The 22,126-nt window shown below is 42.8% G+C and overlaps 8 protein-coding genes across 8 annotated transcripts; 7 read left to right on the plus strand and 1 right to left on the minus strand.

Annotated features, from left to right (window-relative positions):
• Positions 1-464: 464 nt before the first annotated feature.
• On the minus strand, positions 465-2,217 carry EAE98_008493 (uncharacterized protein; the record flags this gene model as incomplete). Its single annotated transcript, XM_038956116.1, has 4 exons — positions 465-1,391; positions 1,440-1,467; positions 1,554-1,840; positions 1,897-2,217. The coding sequence occupies 4 exons, from the start codon at positions 2,215-2,217 to the stop codon at positions 465-467; spliced, it is 1,563 nt and encodes a 520-aa protein (XP_038807575.1).
• A 3,114-nt stretch (positions 2,218-5,331) lies between these two features.
• On the plus strand, positions 5,332-7,002 carry EAE98_008494 (uncharacterized protein; the record flags this gene model as incomplete). The annotated part of the gene is made up of 4 exons (XM_038956117.1): positions 5,332-5,461; positions 5,542-5,825; positions 5,923-6,779; positions 6,897-7,002. 4 exons carry the CDS (start codon positions 5,332-5,334, stop codon positions 7,000-7,002), a joined length of 1,377 nt encoding a protein of 458 aa, XP_038807576.1.
• A 1,317-nt stretch (positions 7,003-8,319) lies between these two features.
• On the plus strand, positions 8,320-10,503 carry EAE98_008495 (uncharacterized protein; the record flags this gene model as incomplete). Its single annotated transcript, XM_038956118.1, has 1 exon — positions 8,320-10,503. One exon carries the CDS (start codon positions 8,320-8,322, stop codon positions 10,501-10,503), a length of 2,184 nt encoding a protein of 727 aa, XP_038807577.1.
• Positions 10,504-11,505: 1,002 nt separating this feature from the next.
• Positions 11,506-12,297, plus strand: EAE98_008496 (uncharacterized protein; the record flags this gene model as incomplete). Its single annotated transcript, XM_038956119.1, has 1 exon — positions 11,506-12,297. One exon carries the CDS (start codon positions 11,506-11,508, stop codon positions 12,295-12,297), a length of 792 nt encoding a protein of 263 aa, XP_038807578.1.
• Positions 12,298-13,363: 1,066 nt separating this feature from the next.
• Positions 13,364-16,044, plus strand: EAE98_008497 (uncharacterized protein; the record flags this gene model as incomplete). The annotated part of the gene is made up of 3 exons (XM_038956120.1): positions 13,364-14,368; positions 14,544-15,936; positions 15,995-16,044. 3 exons carry the CDS (start codon positions 13,364-13,366, stop codon positions 16,042-16,044), a joined length of 2,448 nt encoding a protein of 815 aa, XP_038807579.1.
• A 731-nt stretch (positions 16,045-16,775) lies between these two features.
• Positions 16,776-18,641, plus strand: EAE98_008498 (uncharacterized protein). Its single transcript, XM_038956121.1, has 2 exons — positions 16,776-17,437; positions 17,496-18,641. The coding sequence occupies exons 1-2, from the start codon at positions 17,427-17,429 to the stop codon at positions 18,430-18,432; spliced, it is 948 nt and encodes a 315-aa protein (XP_038807580.1). The 5' UTR covers positions 16,776-17,426; the 3' UTR covers positions 18,433-18,641.
• Positions 18,642-19,364: 723 nt separating this feature from the next.
• On the plus strand, positions 19,365-19,716 carry EAE98_008499 (uncharacterized protein; the record flags this gene model as incomplete). Its single annotated transcript, XM_038956122.1, has 2 exons — positions 19,365-19,482; positions 19,544-19,716. The coding sequence occupies 2 exons, from the start codon at positions 19,365-19,367 to the stop codon at positions 19,714-19,716; spliced, it is 291 nt and encodes a 96-aa protein (XP_038807581.1).
• Positions 19,717-20,728: 1,012 nt separating this feature from the next.
• Positions 20,729-21,757, plus strand: EAE98_008500 (uncharacterized protein; the record flags this gene model as incomplete). The annotated part of the gene is made up of 2 exons (XM_038956123.1): positions 20,729-20,864; positions 20,913-21,757. The coding sequence occupies 2 exons, from the start codon at positions 20,729-20,731 to the stop codon at positions 21,755-21,757; spliced, it is 981 nt and encodes a 326-aa protein (XP_038807582.1).
• Between the last annotated feature and the right edge of the window lie 369 nt (positions 21,758-22,126).

Raw genomic sequence — 22,126 nt, forward strand, 5'->3', positions numbered from 1 at the left:
TTCTAGCGGTCTAGACTTTGGATTAGGGTTGCAACATTAATAACGATCGGCTTAAACTAAGCTTCAATGGTCAACCATTAGGCACTTTACTATCTATGGCATGCGTTCTTCTACATTGAATTTGAATTTGACCCAAATAGATAGATACATGTATTTTGAGATTTAAAACTCATCTTCAATCGAATGTTAATACTAGCATGTAAATCGAATGTTTCAGAGCTTTGAAGTGCATCATCGTGCCGAGGGTTTTGCCCCGTAAGGCTAATAAAGGATCTGAGGTTTAATTCCTTCTCATTTTTTACCGAATGTTCTGAACGCGTTTGATCGAACAATATCAACAAGAAACATTATGATTTTTTTTTTGCATTCATTAAGGGCTGTTTCAGAATGCGGATCTATCATGACAATTCATATTCAGGGTGCTCCAATACAGGGAATTGGTTATTTACCACCAAAATTGAGCTCTAAGCATGAATTGCATACAAAAGGTCAAGTTTCTCTTCATAAAGTCTCACTGTACTTCTTCTTTCAATGGTACCCTTGACAGATCTGGCCATTGGAAGTGCTTCGTCTGTGATTAAGATCATGTCTTTAGTGATTTTAGCAGTGTATGGCACGGGTTTATTCGCCTCCTCAACAAGCGGCCATAACGATTCAAGAAAGGCAGCTTTGTCCTCGGATGGGTTTCGCAACTCAACGAGTAAAGCACCCTTGGGGCGGCGCGTTCCAACAAATAGAACAGCAGTAACTCCTGGATGCGCTCCAATAATACGCTCCATTTGTGTGGGGTAGAACTTTTCTGCCGTGATGAAAGATTGCATGTCATCTGCTCGGCCGCGGAACTGCCATAGTTCAGGATCATCTGCATGTGGAGAGAACAAATCTCCTGTAGGATATACAGGGTTCTCAGGAAAGATAGTGAAGATTGACTGTTTGTACCCGTCAAGACTTTCATTAAGGGTGTATGTTGCTTCGAATAAATCTTCAGATTGGTGGCGGAAAGTCAAATTCTGTGCCGGATGCACACGCATATATTTCCACATCTTTGGATTCCAAGGTCCTGTTGGATGGATAGTATGCCAGAACCCTTGCTCGGTTGATCCACAAGTTGTGACGAGCTTCATCTTTGAAGAAACAGTATCTCCAGCAGCAATGGTAACATCTCCTCCGGCATAGAACATGGTTTCACCATTCTGTGAAATGATTTGGAGAGCTTCAGAGTTGATGGCAAGCTCTTCTATTTGAGGCGGAACTAACATAAGAGCATCGACTTTCTTGCGTTGGACACAGTCTACGAGCATGCTGACTGTTGGTAGCATGCCCGATAACAAGTAAACCATTGTTGAACCACAGTAAACCGTGAAAAGTAGAGTAACCCATGTAGGACCAGCCTAGAAATACTTAGCAAGAAGTAGAGACATACGTTGAGATATTCTTACATGAGCAGGAGGAAAGGAGCAGATTAGTCTCCCCCCCCCAGCATTAGCCTATCGGTGCTCTCGAATCCTTTCGGGGGATCGAGTCTTCTTTCTTTTACATAGCCCGCAACATACTCATGTGTCCAGATGATTGGTTTCGGAAAGCCAGTGGTACCAGAAGTATGAAGTATTACCAGCGGTTCAGTCTTGACCTCTCGGAAAGATTTCTCAAATGTGAAGTGTGGAAATTTCTCTGTAAATAGCTCTTCAAGTGTAGGTGCTCGCAGAACTTTGTCGTACAGGGCGACGATACTTTCATCAGCAGATTCAGGCCCTTGAGGTAGTATAATCTTATTGCAATTGCATTGTTTGATAAAATTCTCATGGGCGATAGCATTAAATCTTGGAGTCATCATTAAAGTCTACAAGAAGTTAGCGATCATCGGATAAAACTCAACCCATAATTCTCAAAACTTGCCGAGTATCCTGCTTTGCAATTGCCCAGCAAGACCAGATTTCGTGTCAAGTCATTAGGCCCCATATAACACAGAGGCTCACAGGTGCTTGAGAATCCAAGAGCACGATGAATCCACCAGGCCATACCATTTACTGCGTTTGCAAGGTCGGCGTATGAGACCGACCGAAACCCTGCATCGAAGGTCATTGTAGATAATGGTATTTCGGCATACAGTCTCCCTGGGTCGGTCTTTGCGATATGGTCGATCGCGTTTGGGAGGAGTTGCTCCGATCCAACTGCCTGGACAGCATTTTGGAACTTATTGAGCCTTTCTGTAGCCATGATGAGACTGTAGCAAATTGTCGAATTCAAGATTTTTTACAAGAACAAAGACAGTGAGATGCTTCGAGGGGTAAATTGAGGACTAGAGGAGCTGTCAATCCAGTTGGTTTTGTATGCCAGATTTACCAGCCGGTAAGTCTACCGTTCTCACAATCTGAATGGTTCAAATTGTACGACAACCCAACCCGAAACCCAACACCGGGTATTCGACGGTTGAAGCTAGACATCACCGTCAGTTCTAAATGTTATTCAAAATAGACTAGTCACTTTTGGACCTATCCATCATCTGCAAGTGTCTTGAACCATCACATAAAACATGCCCTGTATATACTAGTATCTTATCTCAACAATAAATTCTCGTATCGAGGCGTTACTTTCATAATTACAAGAAAAGCATGTTACCTGTAAATTTAACGGGTTCTGGACATTGACTTAGTCGTTTGTTATCCAAGACTATTTACGAGCGAGCTGATGACCTTCTCAATCTTGATTAGACTGCATCTTTCTACTATCATTAAAATTTTACACTCACATTGATTGCAACGCATGCGCGTCTACGTCTTATCATCTCACCAACCCTATACAGCTCAGTTTGCGGCACGGCAATGCGAAAGAAGTGGCACAATCTGGCACAATGCTTATAATCGAGATTAGCAGGGTCCTGGTATGATACCGACAGCATGGTACCGAGATGTATGCAGCTACCCCAGAAAATATGCAACTCCGAAATCGAATCGCATATCACAGGACGATAAGCAACTGGAGGACTAACCTAGCTTTTTTGCCCGCTGATTTCTAGACTTGCTGACTGCAGCAGCGGATCTTGACTCCTTCGCCTTACTTTTCTTCTCCTTCTATCTGCAAATTAAATGTTTGATTCTCGCCCACCCCGAGTTCTCTCATGTCAGCATAGACAGTTTTGTCGTTTAATTCGTTAACTTACGAGGATCGGAACATGAGTGTCCTAATAGAGTAGAAGTGAAGGTTCTGTACTTAGTGTTATCATAAGGTTGGTCTTAATTAATCGCTATTCGAATCCATTCCGGAACTATGAAAGTAGTTCCGTAAATTGATCAACCGAGATGGTCATCATAAGTATCTTCTTATTGTCAACTATTCTAGGTTAGAATAACCTTATAGTCACGGTTCGAGATAGAGTCTATGTGGTACTTGTAAAATTATCCAGCTAATAGTAAAGTGTAATCCGCATTGCGCAGAGAATTCAAATCGAAAAAGACCAACAAATACCCTAGGGCTATGCATGCAACCCTAGCCATCATAGATTGTAGCGTGGTATTTCCTCAACGGACTGCAAGAATCTTAACCAATATCGATGGCTTCTCTCTAAGTTCATCAAGCTCACTACGCTCATTGAGTTTGTGAGGTTCCATCGGAATTGACGTTTCGAAGTTTGATCCAGCACTCTATCTCATCTGGCGATCAAATTAGCTAGTCGTTCAACCAAGCAAACATTGATCAAAATCTGCTCGGCAGAATTTCTGAGAGATCCGGATTCAGGGGTTTTCTCCAATCTTATTCCAATCTTCGCAATTTCGACGAGCGAAGCAAAAGCAGTCCATCAATTGTTCTTTGAGACCTCAAAAAGAGTCTCGACTTAATCACTCTTTTCACATTCAATCTCCCACCCCAAACTAGTCAATATGAGGGATTTATGTTTCCATATAGAGGTGGAGCTGACAGAAAGGTCGCTTTGAATTGTTAATCTTGCAACGACAATTCTTTCAACTTAGGATTATGGCTGAAGTGGACTTGTCGCAGAAGATGAGGTTTTGCTGCAACGCATCATGTGGGATGAGTTATTCACTTCTACATTGAGAAGTCATTTATCGGTCCCCTAACATTCCCGTCCTTGAAGTCGGAGAAAGCCAAGTGCTGGTTGGTCTCGGTTTGGGCCACATTATCCAACGGGGCGGCGTCTATTTACTCATACTTCGCAGCACAAGTCCGTGTCAAAGCACGAAAGTGAGGCCGTCGACAATTCTCGAGTTCTTTCTAGAAATTCGAGTTCCGTATTGGAGGCTAAAGTCATCGTCAAGTCTGTGAGATTTGAGAGTTTGCCATTTCGTTGATGTTTGCGTCCTAGGCAGAGAACGTTGATCGTATCGACAGATGCGTTGAATATAAATTGTGACAGGTGAAGGCGGTGAATTGGCAGAAAAAGACTTGTGATGTAACTGTTGGTAAGATTATATCAACCTGCCATTGTCAATACTTGAAGTATTCATACTATTCGTTTCTTCATCTTTCTGTGTCAAGCAGTTGTCAATGGACAAAAAGCGCAAAGTATGAAATTGGAACATGACGCTGTTCATCTCTTCCACATCATTGTCAAGAGAGAGTTGCAGAATTCAGCAATCCCAATAACCTTATACAGGGCAAATCAACCAATTCATCCAAAAGATAATGATTTTTGGATGTACATTTGAGAGCTCCATCGAGAGATAGAGCTAAGGCAGATGATCTTTCGATTTGTGGTGGTTGATGTGAAATCACTTGGATACTTTTCACCCGTCTTGGTGACGGGATATCCTTCAATGCTCCCAAGCACTGTTCCTCAATGTCTTGTTGGCCGGTGTCGGATTTATGACTGACATTCTCGCATAGCATCGGAAAGATGGGCTTTATATGAAGTTGTTGATATTGGTTTCTTGAAGAACTGGAGGCGTCTTGAAGTTTGGCCTGTTATGAGCCTTATCGTTATGATAGGCGTATGCAGTGGGTGGGGGGGGGGATTCAAACCCGACCACCACGCCTTTTACTTGACAATCTTCCAATCCACATCTTCAGCACAAATATTTGGAGTCGGCTTGTACCTTCATTGGGATTGGGATCGTTTTGACTTGGCAAAAGAGTCATCGATGCTTTTTTTGTCATGTATTGAACGTTTGTCATCTTTCCGCACTGTGATAGCCCGGGCCATTCACTGTTGCTTCTCCACCAAATGGTTATCGATGACTCCTCAGCCCATCTTCCTGGCGTCTCTGGTGTTCTCCACTTTGTAGTATAATAGAGTTCGTTTTCCCCTCGTTTTCTTCACTTCACTGTTAATATCTACACTTCATTCCTTCAACGATTCTCGTCAAAGTTATCAAAATGGGAGAATTAGACACCAAGTTGGGGGAAATTTCCCTTAACGACTCAGACACATATCAAGCAACGCCTTTTGGTAAAGAAATGGCCAAGCACTTCCTTTTCGAACCAGGGTGGAGGAATTTGAATCATGGTATATTCATCAAATCCCAACCCCCCCTGCCCCTCCCCTTTCCCCGCCTCCAATCCCAATCACCTAGCTTACGAAATTAGGTTCCTTTGGCACTATTCCTCGTGCCATCCGTGAAAAGCAAAGACAGTATCAAGATGATTCGGAAGCTCGTCCCGACGAGTTTATCCGATATACATACCCTCGAATCCTCAATGAGTCACGAGAAGCATTGGGAAAGCTTCTCAATGTTCCAACTAACACTGTGGTCTTCGTACCAAATGCGACCACTGGGGTCAATACTGTATTAAGAAATTTGGTGTGGAATGAGGATGGGAAAGATGAAATTCTCTATTTCTCTACAATATATGGTGCTTGTGGTTTGACGGTATGTACTTCCAAAAACCTCAGTGTAATTCTCTATGACTGCCATCAACTGATAGTTCACAATGCAACATCAAGTCTAACTTTTACTCATGTGATAGATCAGATATGTTTCGGAGGCCAATCGTGGCCTGGTCCAACCCAGACAGATTACCTTCCAATATCCCATCGAGGATGATGAACTCGTTGGACTATTCGAGAAGGCAATTGAAGTCTCCAAAGCAGAAGGCAAACGCCCTCGAGCTGCTGTATTTGATGTAGTAGGGTCACTTCCTGGATTAAGAGTTCCTTACGAGAAATACATCGAGATCTGCAAAAGGGAAAGCATGTATTCCATCGTTGACGGAGCCCACGGAATTGGTCACGTTTCACTTGATCTATCAAAGCTTGATCCTGATTTCTTCGTCAGCAATTGTCACAAGTGGCTCTTTGTCCCGCGAGGCTGTGCTGTATTTTACGTTCCAGAACGAAACCAAGATCTAATGAGATCAACCTTACCCACATCACATGGTTTCGTTCCTGATGGACCTAGGCCATTCAATCCGTTACCGCCAAGCGCTAAGAGCGTGTTTGTTAATCAATTCGAATTCGTTGGCACGATTGACAACAGCAGCTATCTCTGCACCGCCGAAGCAATCAAATGGCGCAAGGAAGTTTGTGGTGGTGAAGAAGCCATCATGGATTACTGTAGCAATTTATCGCGAGAAGGTGGTAAAGCGATCGCAAAGATCTTGGGTACCAAGGTTCTGGATAATAGTACCAACACATTGACAGATTGTTGTCTTGTCAATGTATTACTACCATTGGAAATTGGAACATCAAATATCGACGCATTCTTCAAGATCAATGAAGATACCAAAATGCAGGCTTACCAATGGATGATGGAAACATTGATAAAGGAATACAAAACATTCATCGCCATAGCATTCGTGGACAACAAATGGTGGGCTAGATTAAGGTATGTGATAATTCACCTGCTCTTTGATTCGTGATTCATACCTTCATAAAAGCTTTTCCACATCATATGTTTAAAAGCTCGTGTTCTGCAACAAACTAACAATCCACTCTCTCACAGTGGACAAGTATATCTCGAAATGGAAGATTTTGAGTGGGCTGGCCATGCACTTAAAGAACTGTGCGCACGAGTTGGGGATGGCGAGTATTTGAAGAAGGAAAAATAAACATATTTCTAACCATTCTATGACTTTTTCAGAATAAAAACGGGGGGTTGGATGGTGAAACACCAAAATATTAGTTTGAGCTTTGGTGAGATTTTGGCGTGGTCAGACTCTGAAATCGGTCCCTGTATGCTTCGGTCCCGGATTATCAATTATCTGTTTTTGGCTCTATCTTCAATTCTTTCCCAGGAACGCAGAAATACTTGTGATGTTGGTCGCCATCGCTATCGCCATTGCTGTCGATGTCGCTGTCGCTAAGCTCAAAATCTTTGATGAGCATCTCGACACTTGATTGTACCTTACATTGTCGTTCCGAACAAATCCTAACCTTATACCCAGTATCTACGTAACTACCTGTCTCAAATCCATTTCCTTTCACCCTAAGGCACCTCTTTTACCCGGTCTCTCTCCCAAATAAAATTTCACAACACCTCACAACGCATCACGATATATCAATATCACGATTTCACCAAAGCACCTCAGTCTAAACTTTGCCTTTCACTTCCCTATATAGTATCACGCCCCACTCAATTGTCCCAAATAGATCAATGAGCACGAGCATTGCATTTTTTCACCACCATTTTTGGGTGCCGTTTGCAGCTTTGACGCTTTTTTTCAGATTCGGATCTGCGCAGGGACGATTGTACGCATGGCTAGTGCACATCATTTTGTCGTTTGTAAGGCATTTTGTTCTTCCTTCAGACTTCTGTGTTAGTGGCAGGGAAGCAGGAAGTCCCTGGAAATGATGCTCGGATGAAAGTGCTGCTGGGAAGAATTTTCCCCCAGTGACCATGTAAGATATATTCGTGTGCGTTCCTGCATCTTTGAGTTTAGAGTTTCTTCCAAACGTTTTTTTCAGACCTGTTTTTACTTTCTTTCTGTTAACATTGCATGTAGTGCTGCTTTGCGGGTCCTAAACTTTGATTTCTGGTAAATCAAATGATCTGCTCTTAGCCAAATCTTATCTACACCTTCATACATTTATTGCTCTTTCGCACTTACAATATCCCCGTGTTATTTATTTGTTTATTGTTTCCTGTTTCCTGTTTACTACTTTACGAGTCACCGAAACAAATTGAACCCATCAAGAGTTCTTTGATTGCTTGAATCCTGTCAAATCTGGAATATTGTTTCATCAATCCGAAACTTGGAAACATCTTGCCTTTAAGCCTGTCTGTTCGAAACTCAAAATACCAAAAGAGTGGGCTTTGACAGTTCCATTTCTCTTTCGACACTGAGTCCTGTATCTACATAAAACTTCTCTTCATCCCTTCAAATACTACAACAATTCACTCGACCATACGACATTCCGTCACCATCATGCATTCGCAAAACACCTACACTCCTGTGACCGAGAACGCTGAGGATGGCTGGCCGTTAAGATTACGACGGCTTAGTCGCTCTATCCTCTCACGCCCCTCTCAAAAGCCCTCTGGTTCTCGAAAAGCACCTCCTCGTCTCCACGATCGACCCATCTTAGTCGAGAACTCGGAGTCAGAGTTGTTGGATATTCTATCTTCGACAATCAATACCACACCAGCTCTCAACGTTAGACCCGTGCATCAACATAAACGTCAAAAAACTTTGGAAGATCCTAGAAGGTTCAATGTTCTTGATCATAAAGCGCCTCAGAAGTCCGTTTTGTTTAGAGCCAGTATGTTTGGAAGTCTCAAAAAGAAAAAGGCTACCCGGCCAAGTACCAGTCCCAATCCAGCCCTCACGACTAGAGAAACACCCACAAAGTGTAGTATCATTCAAGAACGTACTTCTCTGGACATGATCAACAACCTCACTTCCAATCTCTACAATGATTCCCGACCTGCAACGCCGAAACCCAAGAGCAAGTCTCGGGATAGTTCCCCTGTTCGCGCTGCAAAATCCATTGGAAGGAAATTATCAATGAAATTTTCGAGAAAGGCAAGGAAAGTAGAGAATGGAAAATTAGAAAATGAGAAAGCAGGAAATGATATGGAGAAAGATGCAGGCTATCCAATTGACATCAAAATGGTGATCCCGGATCCTGTAGAGCTTCATCCGGCAGTTGTAGCAGAAACACCTCCATCTGGTCCTCTCCTTTCACCAAGGCCTCTACGAAGTAATTTCTCCCGTAAAGATCTTCGACGACCCAATACATCCGCATCTACATCCACCTCAGTGTCAAATTCAGAAGCATCAACTTGTGGTATTGCACCTCTGTCAATCAAGAAAGCATACTCCACTTCAACTCTTCGAAGTAACCAAAGGACTCCTACGGATCTTCCGGCAATGGAAGCACAGGCAGTTAGATCACCGCCGCCTAATTACAATGCTTCGATGGATTTTCCTACGAAGTTGGATAAGGTTCCTGAAGTGGATTTAGCTCAACATCCTGCACTTTCTCGTGTGTCAACCTCCAGAGCATCTCAATCTCAACCCGAGTTGGAGCGATATCCTGCTTCTTTCAGTAAGTCAGTGTTGAGCGAATTTCAATCTGAAGCCGATTTCACCGCTTCTGTTCGACCACAAACCCGCAACAGCAATGCACCTCGGTCCTCCATGGCCACAACCGTTCGTCCCTCTTTCGATCCTTCTGGTACTTATGAGATAACATCCCAAACTACCCATGATACTGTCGCCCCCCTCCTCGTCCGCAAGGGACCCGATGACACTACCCCAAAACGTTTATCTTCCCTCAGGCGCTCTCTCTCAGACTTCAAGTCATCACGCCCCACACCTACTCGTTCCCAAACACAAGGGGTTGATCTTTCTGAACAAATGGGTCTAGTTCCAAAGGTCAAACGCTCAAGCAGCACGCGCTCGAAAACATATTACACGTTAGGGAGCACCGAGGCACCCGTTCCAGGCATAGGCAGGAGCGCGACTGTAAAGAACGCGAAACGCAATTCAACGATATCAAATCGAAGACAATCACATGTGTCAAATGAAGCTCCTCTTTCCGTTTTGCCTTCTCCTACATCTTCCGAACCCCGAAATTCTATGGCAACTATCAGAACTGTACCTTACGAGATAGAATTTCTACCCATCAAAGCCAGTCCGAGTCGTGTGAAGAACGCTCCTAAGCCCGATACATTGCGATCTCAAATCAACGCTCCAGTTTTGATCGAGGAGAAGAAACGTGCCCAAACACCGCGTCGATCCAAGAGACCCGATTACTTGAAGATGTTCGACGTACCTAATTTGATGATGGATTGTGGAGGTTATGACGAGTATAGTTATTCCGAATATACGTACTCTGAATATGCGCCATACTCGACGGGGGAGATGATCAAGAGAGTTTCTATGACGGTCACAAAACAATGCTCTGATTCTGGAAATTCGAGAGATGGAGAATTTGAGAAATTTATGGAAAATGCGAAGAAGGTGGCTAGGGAGGAGAAACCTAGAGTGATGGGGAGAGATGTAGTTGTGGGGGAGAATATCAGGGGGATGGAGAGGAAAAGAACTGTCTGGGGGAGTTTGAGAAGAAGGGATCGTTACGAGACGACGAAGGGTGTGAGGGCTTGAATGCAGATTTACGGGGTATATTGATCGTGCTTGATCGGGATGAGAGATGAAGAGTTAGTGTGCGGCTGTAATGGCAGTTGTGATTCCACCATTTTCCTTTGTTTTTGCCAACATAATATCCTGTTTCTTTACTCGATGTAAATTTTGTTATATATCAACACTACTAGTATATTCATACTTTTCATTTGTCATCTTACTATATTCTATAGAAATTTATTAAAAATTCACTATTATGCATTGGTGCATCATTCGATATGTAGTGACGCATGCAATGGTCCGTGTCAATATTGAAAATCGTGCTTGAACCAGAAATTAAAAAATTATCTGTCTTTCCAAGTAACTTATCAATAGACAGAGTTGCGGCGAAGTTGAATCATCGTGACAGTTAGAAGTGTCTTTTCGTGTTGGGCAGAAATGGTGGCTGAGATGTTCCAGTTTGAAATTTCCTCATTACTACACTTTCGAACGAGAGCGACGTGAATGTAAAGTGGAATATTCCAGAATACTGGCTTGACTCTGAGCTGCAGATGGTGATACGTTCTTGGATCTATGGCTGAGATAATGATTGAGAGCAGTCTTTCATTTGAGGAGTAACTGCAGAAAGAGAAGCCAGCCATGATTCTCATCTCTGTAAAGAACAAAGAGAAGAGAACCCCTGTTTCAAGCCTGCTGTTCCAGCCTCAGGGAAAGATCTCACAGCCATGATCTTTATGGATAGGGGTTTGGGCAGTCGCATACGTATGCTGTGGATGAAATTGATAGATTTGCGTTTGTGAATAAAGAATTAAGAGACAGAGTGAGATGAGACCGAATAAAGAATTAAGAGACACAGTGAGATGAGACCAAATAGAACTCTGAAGAGCTTCCACGAAGAAAATGGAAGAAACATTCGACTACTTACAATTCTGCTGCCTATAAAGCACTGATTCCCAGAACTGATCAACTATCAAAATCCAGCACTTCAAAGGAAATCACAAGATCACAACACACAACTTGCCAACCATGGTCTACGTTAAAGTTTCAGTCGTCATGAGCCGCGACATCGAGTGCGACTGCACTACCAGGTACAACGGACTCAGCCATGAAGCTGTCTTCCAACGTCGCTTCAACCCAGAAACCAACGAGTTTTACGTCGATAATCCAGCCGACATTCTCGGCGCACTAGGCTGTTGCGGTGCTCTCAAATTCAAATCTCGCAATGCGGACGGCGAAGTGACTATTGATGAAGGATCGCATGTAGCTGCCATCGACAGCGCATGCAGCGACAACGGAAAAGAAGGCGTTCGAGCTGCATATGGTGTTTATGTGGGTGACACGACACCTCGTTGCGTTTCGAAGCTTCTCGATGAGAATCTCCCGCAGACGACTCAAGTAGCTGAGTTAGTTGCTGTGCGTGCGGTTTTGAGAATGGCCGAGAATGTCTTGGATGCTTTTATCGACCGGGGTGGAAATGATGACGGCGATGAGGACTCACCCAGAATTTCTAAGATCCTCATCATTACCAATTCGCCGTATGTGGTAGATGGGTTCTCGGATTGGATCTACAAGTGGAAGGAAAATGGATTCAAGACCTCGACTGGCAAGCCGGTTGTTAATGCAGAGCTATTCCGAGAGCTGGACGCTTTGATCTCGAAGTTCAATCACTTTCATATTCCGGTTTGGTTTTGGCAGGTGAAGAAAGAATTTAATGCGTCGGCGGATGCATTGGCTCGTAAGCCTCTTTTTGGAGAGCAGAAGGTTCCGGCTTTGGTCCCGTTTGTTAGGGATTATAAGAAGTTTCCGAAGAAGTGTTGAGAGGTGTTTGATTGAGGGAGCTGGTGATGTTGGCAGAGAATCTTTTCCTTGGATCGGACATGAATGTTGAGGGAGCTGGTCAAGTTGGCAGAGAATCTTTTCCTTGGTTCGGACATGAATGTTGAGGGATGTTGTTTGCACTGCGATTGTTTTGTGTGGTTCATGGTTTGAGAAATTTGGTTGAGTCCGAAAGCATGCGGTTAATTGGCAATGATTTTGTTTGAAGTTTTTGTTGCGTACATTTCATTTGATATTCTTTACTACGAAATCTCTGTTCTGAATTTAATTATGTTGCATCTCTAACATTGCTTGAAGATTGTAGTGTTGTGATAACATGGCGATGTTAGTGATTGTGAGTAACCTCCAGCAAACATGATTCTCAGAACCTACCTTTCGTGATCTCATATACAGATTTTTCAATGGTAACAGCCACGCTGAATTGAAAACTTGCCCCGTTATCAATTTATTACACCCAAAAAGCAGGAAAAGAATAACTATTGCCAACCTATGCTAGTCTAGGATTTTCATCTCCTCCCTGGCTAATATTTAGCTTTGGAATGAACTGCCTCGCATTTCAAGCTGCATTCTCAAACAGCTCGACTCGTCAGTCGAGAATCACATGAGCAATTGACTGATCAATAAGTGATTCGATTCATCAGTCGATAGTTGGGCACGTTGTGAGCGATGTTAGTTGCTCATTAAGACAAGATCATGCGCATACACGGCATATCATATGTCAGGATTTCATAGATCACTTATCGATTAGTAAGTATTCACCTAAATGGAACGTCGAGGGCGTGCAGTGTAAGTTTCGTTTATGTATTTACCTTCGTAAATCACGTGGATATCATGAACCCTTCGAGTGAGTCGTTACTTCCTTAATCTGCAATACGTATTGGTAATGGGAAGGCGTTAATTGCTCCCTGCTAAGTTTTGTTTACAAGAAGTGCTTTGGAAATTCATTTTCATTCCCTTGACAACTTGCAATCTTCAATTGGCTTGCAGCATTATAATCAATTTTGGAAGACTCATACATACTTTACTTGTATCTTCAAGATACTTAATTATGGCTCACCGATTTCCCATCTTCGATACTTGGAAGTCTTACAAAGAGCTGGAAAAGAGGTTTTTCGGGTGGCTCGTGAAAACAGCATCTGCAATAGAACAAGATCTCAAGTCCCCTGGCTCTATGTCTCGACTTGAATACATCAGGAGACTTACCAAGGTTGTCACTAGCGAGAAACAAGAGCTACCAAGTAACGTTCGAGACGATCTAGCTCAAGTTATATCTAAACGCAAGGAGGCAGCGGAATGGTATGGACGTAACAACCAGGCAGATGAAGGCCACATGCATTATTTGGAAATGTTGCAAGAGATATTGAAACTATTCGAGGATCTCTACTCCAAGGACCGAAATGTGGCACTGGATGATGAGGCTAATCGGAAAACCCAAATTGATTCGGAGATCACCAACGATGAAGGAGTCACCAACAACCAATTCGGTAGCTTGGAGATTGAAAGTACTAACCTATCATCCTCGGATTCGGATAGTGATGGAGAGATAAATTCAACTGGCGGTCGTGCAAGAAATTACAGAAAGCCAAAGGCAAATAAGAAAGGAAAGAATGCTAAAAATCCAAAGAGTGGAATGATTGGAAAGAACAAAATTGAGATACCGATAAAGGAACAAACCACGCGATTAGAAGCAGATGCTTCCGATCCATTCGACGAATACATGAGAGTTTACTTCTTTCTCAAAGGTATAAGTACCATGAGAACCTATCTACTCGAACAGTGGAGCGACTACTCAATCGAACTTCTCAGTCTAGCAAACGTCTCATTTATCACGAATCTAGCAATGGGAATTCTCCAGAAGTCCGAGAAAGTTTTGCTTTCCAATCTACCAAGTGGTAAACAAAGCTATGAAAGCATTGCAAATATCATGTATCCGGATGTCAACAAGTTGATGGAGAAAATCAAAAAAGCAGGCGCCACTGACTTCAACGAATTGATGCATTTCAATGATGAAAGTAAGGACAGCCAAGAGCATAATGCTGTTGTTAAAATTGAGGTTAGTGCATCTTACTATCAATTGTGCAAAGTGTTTCACATTTACACACTCGGTACTTTGGAGAAGACGAGAAAATCCATCATTCATTCGAATCGAAGTCGTTCAGATCACACAAGTGACACAACGATTATCTGATGATGTCCAATTGTCTTCCTTGCTAACAAGTTTTGTGCAGGACTATCTGTGCTACACCACATGGTCGATACTATCTGAATGGCGTGGAGATTTCTCAGTGGATCAACACCAAAGAATTCCTATTCATCGACTGGTCGCGCCGGAAGATAACAAGAAGTTCACCTTGGAAGATAAGATTGATCTTAATCGCAACATCTTACACGAATTACTTTATGAGGTCTGGCACCTCAAGAAAGAGATGGATAAACACGATCGTAGGAACTATTATCCAGATGAGTTCACGAATGGTATCCAGGAGTTTCTAAAGAATAAAAAAATTCCAATATGGTTAGTCTTCGCGGCACAGATCATGTGCGACATTCGGTTCATTCTGGGGAAGGAAGTAGTACATTGCCACGATGAGGCTGTTTTGTTTTCTAGTCATATGTTACAGCTTCTGCACAATTACATCATGACAGAAAGGCTTCACAAGTTGAATTGTTTACATTTTGTAACGTATGCACTTTATAACGATCTGTGGAGGTACAACTTGAAAGACTGGATGAGTCCGAATTTTGACCCTAAGTCCGATGACTGGGAGAAGCATCCCCCGCCAATTTCAAAGAAAAACCATGAGAAATTCTCCTATCTACGCCGGAATCCTATTATGTGTGGGCTGTTGATCTTTGGAAACACGATAAGATATCATGAAGCGGGAGTTCATCATGCAGCCTTTGAACCTAGTACAATTAGCTGTATACATCTTTACAACGCACTTCGTCAAGAGTCGCGGAAAGATTTGGATGAATATCCCGAGTGGAAAGATATGGAATTTCTCATCTTGATACAACCAGTGGATCAATTATTCAATCAAAGGGATGAGCCTTCCAATTCGAATGACTATGTTGTGAGCTTTGAGAAAAAGATTCAAAAGCGATATCCAACAGCGCTAGGGTTGAAGCGTATTTCGAGGCTTGCCAAATACTTTCACCGCACTTACTGTTTTCTGAAATATTGTGATCATCATGGGTGCTCGGCTGATTTTAAAAGTTTGTTTATCGCAATGCACAGCGACAAATTGGATGAGCTACTACTCAGTTTGAAGACCATCTTCCCCGGGAACCAACTTTCTCCTCCACCTTCAGATGAGGTGCCCAGCAATTTCTCTAACTGTATTGAAGATCTAAATGACAGAATGGAACTGGAGTTTTTAGACAAGGAACCAAGCAAATGGAAGAAAGTTGAATTTCTCAGAGCTATGACTAGACTGATGGAAAAAGAATCCCTCTTTCTGTACTTCGATTGGCACGGAGTTCTCGTTGCATGCAGACATGTGCTTAAGAGGTTGGATGAGGAGTTCCGATCAGAAATCGACGGAGCGGCGTCTGGAATTTCTCTTTTCCCCAACGCTTCAGATTCGGGTCAGGTGATCCATTTCCTATTGACACGGTTAGGTAAGAGTGAGGAAGTTAGAAAAGATACCGTACGAAGGATGCGAAAAGTTTTCGACAGGAGATTTGGTAGGGCCTGGAGCTGGCCAGGGGAAGACAAACACCTGGTGATCAGGGCGGTGAATTCGTTCTTGGTCAAAAGACCTCGATACAAAGCCTCGGAAGTTGAGATGGAGTTGAACCGTATGTGGTATTATAGATAACGCGCAGAGCAACCGTTGGAATTAATTATCAATAGTTGAAAGGGATTGTACCTGGTGTACCTGTTATTGATTATGTAGAGATAATCCAAAGATATTGATTGGGACATGATACGAAATTGTGATGATTGCAATTATGAGTGCACAAATCCACTAAACGATTTCTCTCCCTCATAAAACAACTAGCCCCCCAAAGCATACACATTCAAACTATTATAAATGAGTAATCAAACCTTCAAGCCAAGAACCCTAAGAAAATAGTAAGGAAATTAAACAACAAATGAGGTTGAAACACACAAAGCAGCCACATCTCGTGACAGCCCTATGATTTTATTTATTTTTTCAGTTTGACTCGCGCTTGCGCTTGCTTACATGCCGCCAAGTTTTGAGTCAGCATGGTGCATGTTGCATTGAATTTTGTAAGGATTCCTGAGGGATCTTCAGCTTTTGTTTGAGGGTGTGTATTCTTAATCGTGACAATTGAGGGAGATTGATGCTGGAGATTGCAAATCGTAATTGCAGAATGAGGAAATGAGAGATATGAAAAGGGTGAAGGGTTGGGGGCGGGGGGGTGATTTGCTGTGATAGAGGGGGAGATGGGATGGGTTAGGCGAGGATAAGAAGATTAGAAATGATGATTTGCGATGGGAGGAGGAAATGAGAATGAGAATGGAAAGGCAGAGGGGGAAGGGAGATTGATGATGAATTTTTTGAAACATGTGGTTGAACGCCTCGATCTTGGTTTAGTCAGAAATTTGGGGTTCTGTCTCCGAGATTGGAGAGAGGTTGTAGATTGATGCATCGATGCATCGTTGAACCAAGTTGCGTGGGAGTTCAATGATCGATGAGTCAAGTGTCGCGCTCGTACTGTGATACAAGATTAAGTTTGAGAAACTGTTGATTTGGGAGATGGAATCGAGAGGCGTTGAGAGGCGTTGAGGGGCGTTGAGGAAAGTCAAGGGGAGGAATAAGTGTCTTGAAGTTGTGGGTGAGAGCCGATGAGATGGGAGGCGAGATGGAATTGATGGTTATTTGATTGGGAGTTGAAGAGATGATGGCGTTGGATTGAGAGCGAGGCTTGATGTGGTGAAGTGGTTGTGGAAAGGTATAAGTAGATTGAAATATCATTGTCGAAGAATGAAATCTACAACGCACTCTATTCCTTCATTCCAATACATTCCACTCTTTCCAGTTCCTATCGCTTGCACAATCATCAAAATCTTCTTTCATTCGCTTCAGATTCCAAGATACCACGTTTATTCCACATCTCGCTAAACTTGCACAATCTTCAAGATGCATTACCAGTACATCTTCCTTTCCTGCACTTAACAACCACAGATTACAACTAACCTCTCACTATAGAATCTTTCTCATCGCCACGTTCGCCATCGCAGCTCCCCTTTCCCTCGCCCTTCCTTTCGCCGACCCTGAGCCTGCAAAAGGTGCCCCAGCTACAACCAAAATACCTGAAAACCAGAACATTTACGCCAAGCCTACTTGGCTTTCTATTCCCATCATTGACCCTACAAAACTTTCCATTTTTCCCACTCCTGCGCCTACGCAGAAGCCAGAACCTGTTACCACGAAGGGTGAGCAACAGGATGGACAGGGTCATGCTACTAAGACAGTGAAGGGGGGCGAGGGCGGGCCGGCGCAGAGTAGTCAGGTCTCTACTACGCATGCTCCTAAGAATCCAGAGGCCAAGGGGAAGGGAAAGGGCCAGAGGGATGTTGAGGAACTAGAGGATAGGGACTTTGCTGATTTGGATTTAGATTGGGAGATAGAGGGAAGATTAGCGGATGTGAGAGTCGAATTGGAGGAGAGAGCTGAACATGGAAAGCCAACTGGAGGTTTTACTGGAAAACCTGATCCGACACCTGCACCTACCGCCACTGCAAAACCAACACAGCATTCCACTGCGAAGCCGGATACTGAGCCGGCTCAAACCGCCACGGCTAAGCCAACTCAGCACTTCACTGGCAAGCTTGACGGACCCGAACAAACAGTAATAGCTAAACCCACTGATTACTTCACCGGAAAACTAACCCAACACTTTACCGAAAAGCCGGATACACCACCTACCAAAACAATCAATACTACCGAACCTATCAAGACTTCTATCGTTTTCACCGATAAGCCAGAAACTGTTCCAAGAACATTCACAACCATGTACAATAATGAAGGCCAGGCTACCTCAAGTTCCGCTCTGATCAATACTTATGGACCGGCTAGTAGCAGTGTTAGTGTAGATCCCGTGCCAGTCGGTACTGGGAAGCCTACTGGAGGAAGAGGATTTTAGGTCTTGTCGTTTGAGGAAAGTGGGGTTCGTTTGGTTGTTTGTGTTTAGATAAGTATGGGGAGAATGGTGTGAAGAGTTGGGCTTCCAGGTGCTAGAGGGCATTTTCTTTTGTTTTTGTACTGATTTTGGTTTTTGAATTGAAGAAGTGATTGAAGGGTATGGTTTTGAGAGTTGATTGATTCGGATATGAGGAAGTGTATATTAAGCACGATAGATATAAAATATGAAAAGAATTTTGGGGATAAACTACTGGTCCATCTTATTGTACATGTTAAGTTTACAACAAATATACGAAGCAACATGCAATTTTCGCCCTGAATGAACAATTTCCAGAAGTAGAACTCTTTCGAAGAAAATTATCTGGCCAAAAATAGGTTTGAGCCTAGTGGTCCCGAGGTTTCGGGACCGATCATCCCATCAACGCTAAATAGAGCTTGCGTATTTTTGGGCCACCAACTAGCTACCGGCTAGCTAGTTTCTGTCCGGTACGTGAAATCAGATGATATTCGTTGGTTAAACGTAACGTCACAACCTTTTTAGAATGGTCTTTTGCCATAATTTAAATTTGACTGTCTGGAAAATGGATGGAGTTTGTGGAGGTGATGTCATACACAGTTGAATTTTCTCGAGAATTCATGTTTTCACGGTGTATACGATATGCCGAGCATTAAGGGCGGATTGGTAGTCGTATTTCTGAAGTCTCCTGATAATTTGTCACAACTATAACGACGGGAGAGTTTTCGTGGTGATATATAACATGGAGAGGTGAGTGTTTCGTTCGATGACTCAAAGAGGAATATATCGACTATACTTTCCAACATCTTGGAATTATCAAATAAACTTATTCAGCTTCTCAAAATATGGTATATAAAATCACAAAAAAGGAAACCCAGCTGGTGGTTTATAACCATTTCAATGGTACGCACGACGAGATGCTTACTCGTTTCCGCGTTTCTGAGTTATGTAAAGGTTGGCCTTTGTACCGTGATGCGTCAGAATGGACAAATTATCGAAGTATATTCACCAAAGAGGGTGCTAAGATCTGGACTTGTAAGTAATTACATAAAATCTCTAGGCTTTCACACCAAGGAAGATACTGATAAGAGAACAGCATGGAGTGGAGAGAAGGCCATTGATGATTTTATCAGCGTATCCAAGGAAGGAAGAAAGAACGTAGATTTTATCATGCACCGCGAAAATGGAACGTTGGTCGACCTCAACCTTCCTCTTGGTCGAGCCATTGGAAAAATGAAGGCCACAATTACTCAACGATTCGTTATCTAGGATACCCTAATCGATGTAGAATGTGATTGCCGATTTATCTTCTGGTAAATTATCGAAGATGGCGAATAGAAAGTCAAATACAATCGTTTATTCTAAGAAAAAGACAAGGTGATTGCGGCTGATGGAAAGAATCTTCCAGGTATTTTCACCAAAGAGGAGTTAGAGAAATATCCAGAGGGGTAAAGATATTTAGCTGTTGCACAGCATAAAATTACACATTCGATTTTGGAGGATTCACCAACTATGATGGGAAGACCTTTTGGAAAGATGTATGAGGCTATGGCAGCATGGTTAAAGGCGAGGATGTCGACCTAAACTGGGACTAAGCAGTTGTAATCAGAGGACGATTTGTGATGGATTTGGAGCGTATATTGGATTTACAACAGGAACAAACTTGATGCATATCATGTATTAGCTCCAGCCAACTAAGTTGAACGTCTGCATCTAAAACTAGAAGATAAGGAAAGACCTTGCAACTCTCGAGACTTCAAGAGCTTCAAGAGTGTTCCTGTGTAGAGCAATACATCATAATCTATCCTGTGAATCTTCGAGCTGAGCTATCGAGACTGGTATGTGTGCCTTGGTATCGACGAAGCTGTACTTCATCTTCAATGAAGATGCAATCTGAGCATACTCGGATCTCAAACCAGATACAGTGGTAACCTTAAATGGGAGACACTGGTGGACATGTTATAAGCATACCAATGCCGCGACATAGCTTACAACACACCCAGTATTAATCGATGGCATTCAACAGACCATTCAAGGATGGAATGAATACAGTATCTTCTTTGGTGGATTCAATGTGTGTGAGATGACATTCGTTATCGATCACCCAAGCCTACAATAAAGAAAAGATCGATAATTATCAAAGTGTTGAGATACAACGCTAAGAAATATTTGCTGACTAATCTTAAGTCCCCACATTTTCTGTGGGTTTGGTGTCTCCTTCAAATTGATATTCGGATTTCAACATCATCAGAACCTCAATTCTTTCCTTAATATTGACATCATGGCTGTGCAAAACGGACCCGGAGGTATCAGCAGTGACCCAAATGTTAACTCAACATTGGGAGACATAGAAAAATGGATCAAGAACAGAGATTCAAGCAAGAACAACAACTTAGTCGCCGCAGTGGTGGGATGTGGTGAGTCAGAAAATTTACATGAAAAGGAAAGTCACTCACAAAGTTCAGGAAATATGGGTAGTTCTATCCTTACTGGTATTCTTGCTGCCAATTCACTGCCAGATGCAAGGAATAACACACCAGTTTCACATATCATTGCTTGTACCAAGTCAGAAGCTTCAGCTTCCAGAGTATACTCGGCATCAAAAGAATCCAAGGCTGCAGACAGACTCGCCGTCTTCTATGATAACAACTTAAAAGCTTTTCAATTGGCTGATGTTATCATTCTGGCATGCAAGCCATATATGGCCGAGGAAGTTCTCGGAGCTCCTGGTGTTGGTGATGCTTTAACAAACAAACTTGTCATCTCAGTCTTGGCAGGATCGACAACTGAGCAGTTGAAGGATTTTGCGTTCAAAGGTAGCTCAGACACAAAAGGGTGCGCATTTGTTAGAAGCATGCCAAATCTTGGTGCACAAATCAAGGAATCATCAACCGTTATCTCAACTGGATCGGAGACCATTTCTCCAAAATACGAAGAGGCTATGAAATGGATCTTTCAAAGTATTGGTCAATATACATATGTACCCGACAATGTATTCCAAGTTGCAGGTGTCCTTGCTGGTTGCACTCCAGCATGGTTCCTCACTGCCTTTGATGGAATCCTCGACGGTGCTGTTTCCGAAGGGATGAGACGAGATACCGCCACTGAGATTTTGGCTGGTTCTATGCTCGCAGCCGCAAAGTTGATACAGAATGGTGAACATCCTGCTGTTCTCAGAGAGAAGGTTTCATCTCCCAAGGGTACCACAATTCAAGGTCTGAAAACTATTGAGAAAGGCGGTGTCCGATCAACATACTGTGATGCGACCATTGATTCGGTTCAACACGGATTGAATATGGGCAAGAAGTAAATAATTTCTTGTCTTTATTGGGGACTGGTTTGACGCTTGGTGATCCGACACGATATTTTGCTTGAGGTTGGACGCTTTGAAGCACTCATGCCATTTATTTCTTGCTCTACTTTTCACTGAACGAAGATATAAATCCGATAAAAGGAGCTCGGGCTTCAGTAGAATAGAACATCGTCTAAATAGACCAAATTTTTATCGAAGTTTTTACCGACCTAGATCTATAGTTCCTCGGATATTTTCTTCTAATTCATGACACTAATATTCTAGGGGCGTGACAGACGGCTGGCCGAAAGGCGCAAAGTATACACTCTAAGACTTCGATTGAAATAAAAGATAGTTCTTACTTTATTTTCACTCTGCCTCCCAACA

The sequence above is a fragment of the Botrytis deweyae genome (genome assembly GCF_014898535.1).
Source record: "Botrytis deweyae strain B1 chromosome Unknown BDEW_022, whole genome shotgun sequence".
Lineage (NCBI taxonomy): Eukaryota > Fungi > Ascomycota > Leotiomycetes > Helotiales > Sclerotiniaceae > Botrytis > Botrytis deweyae.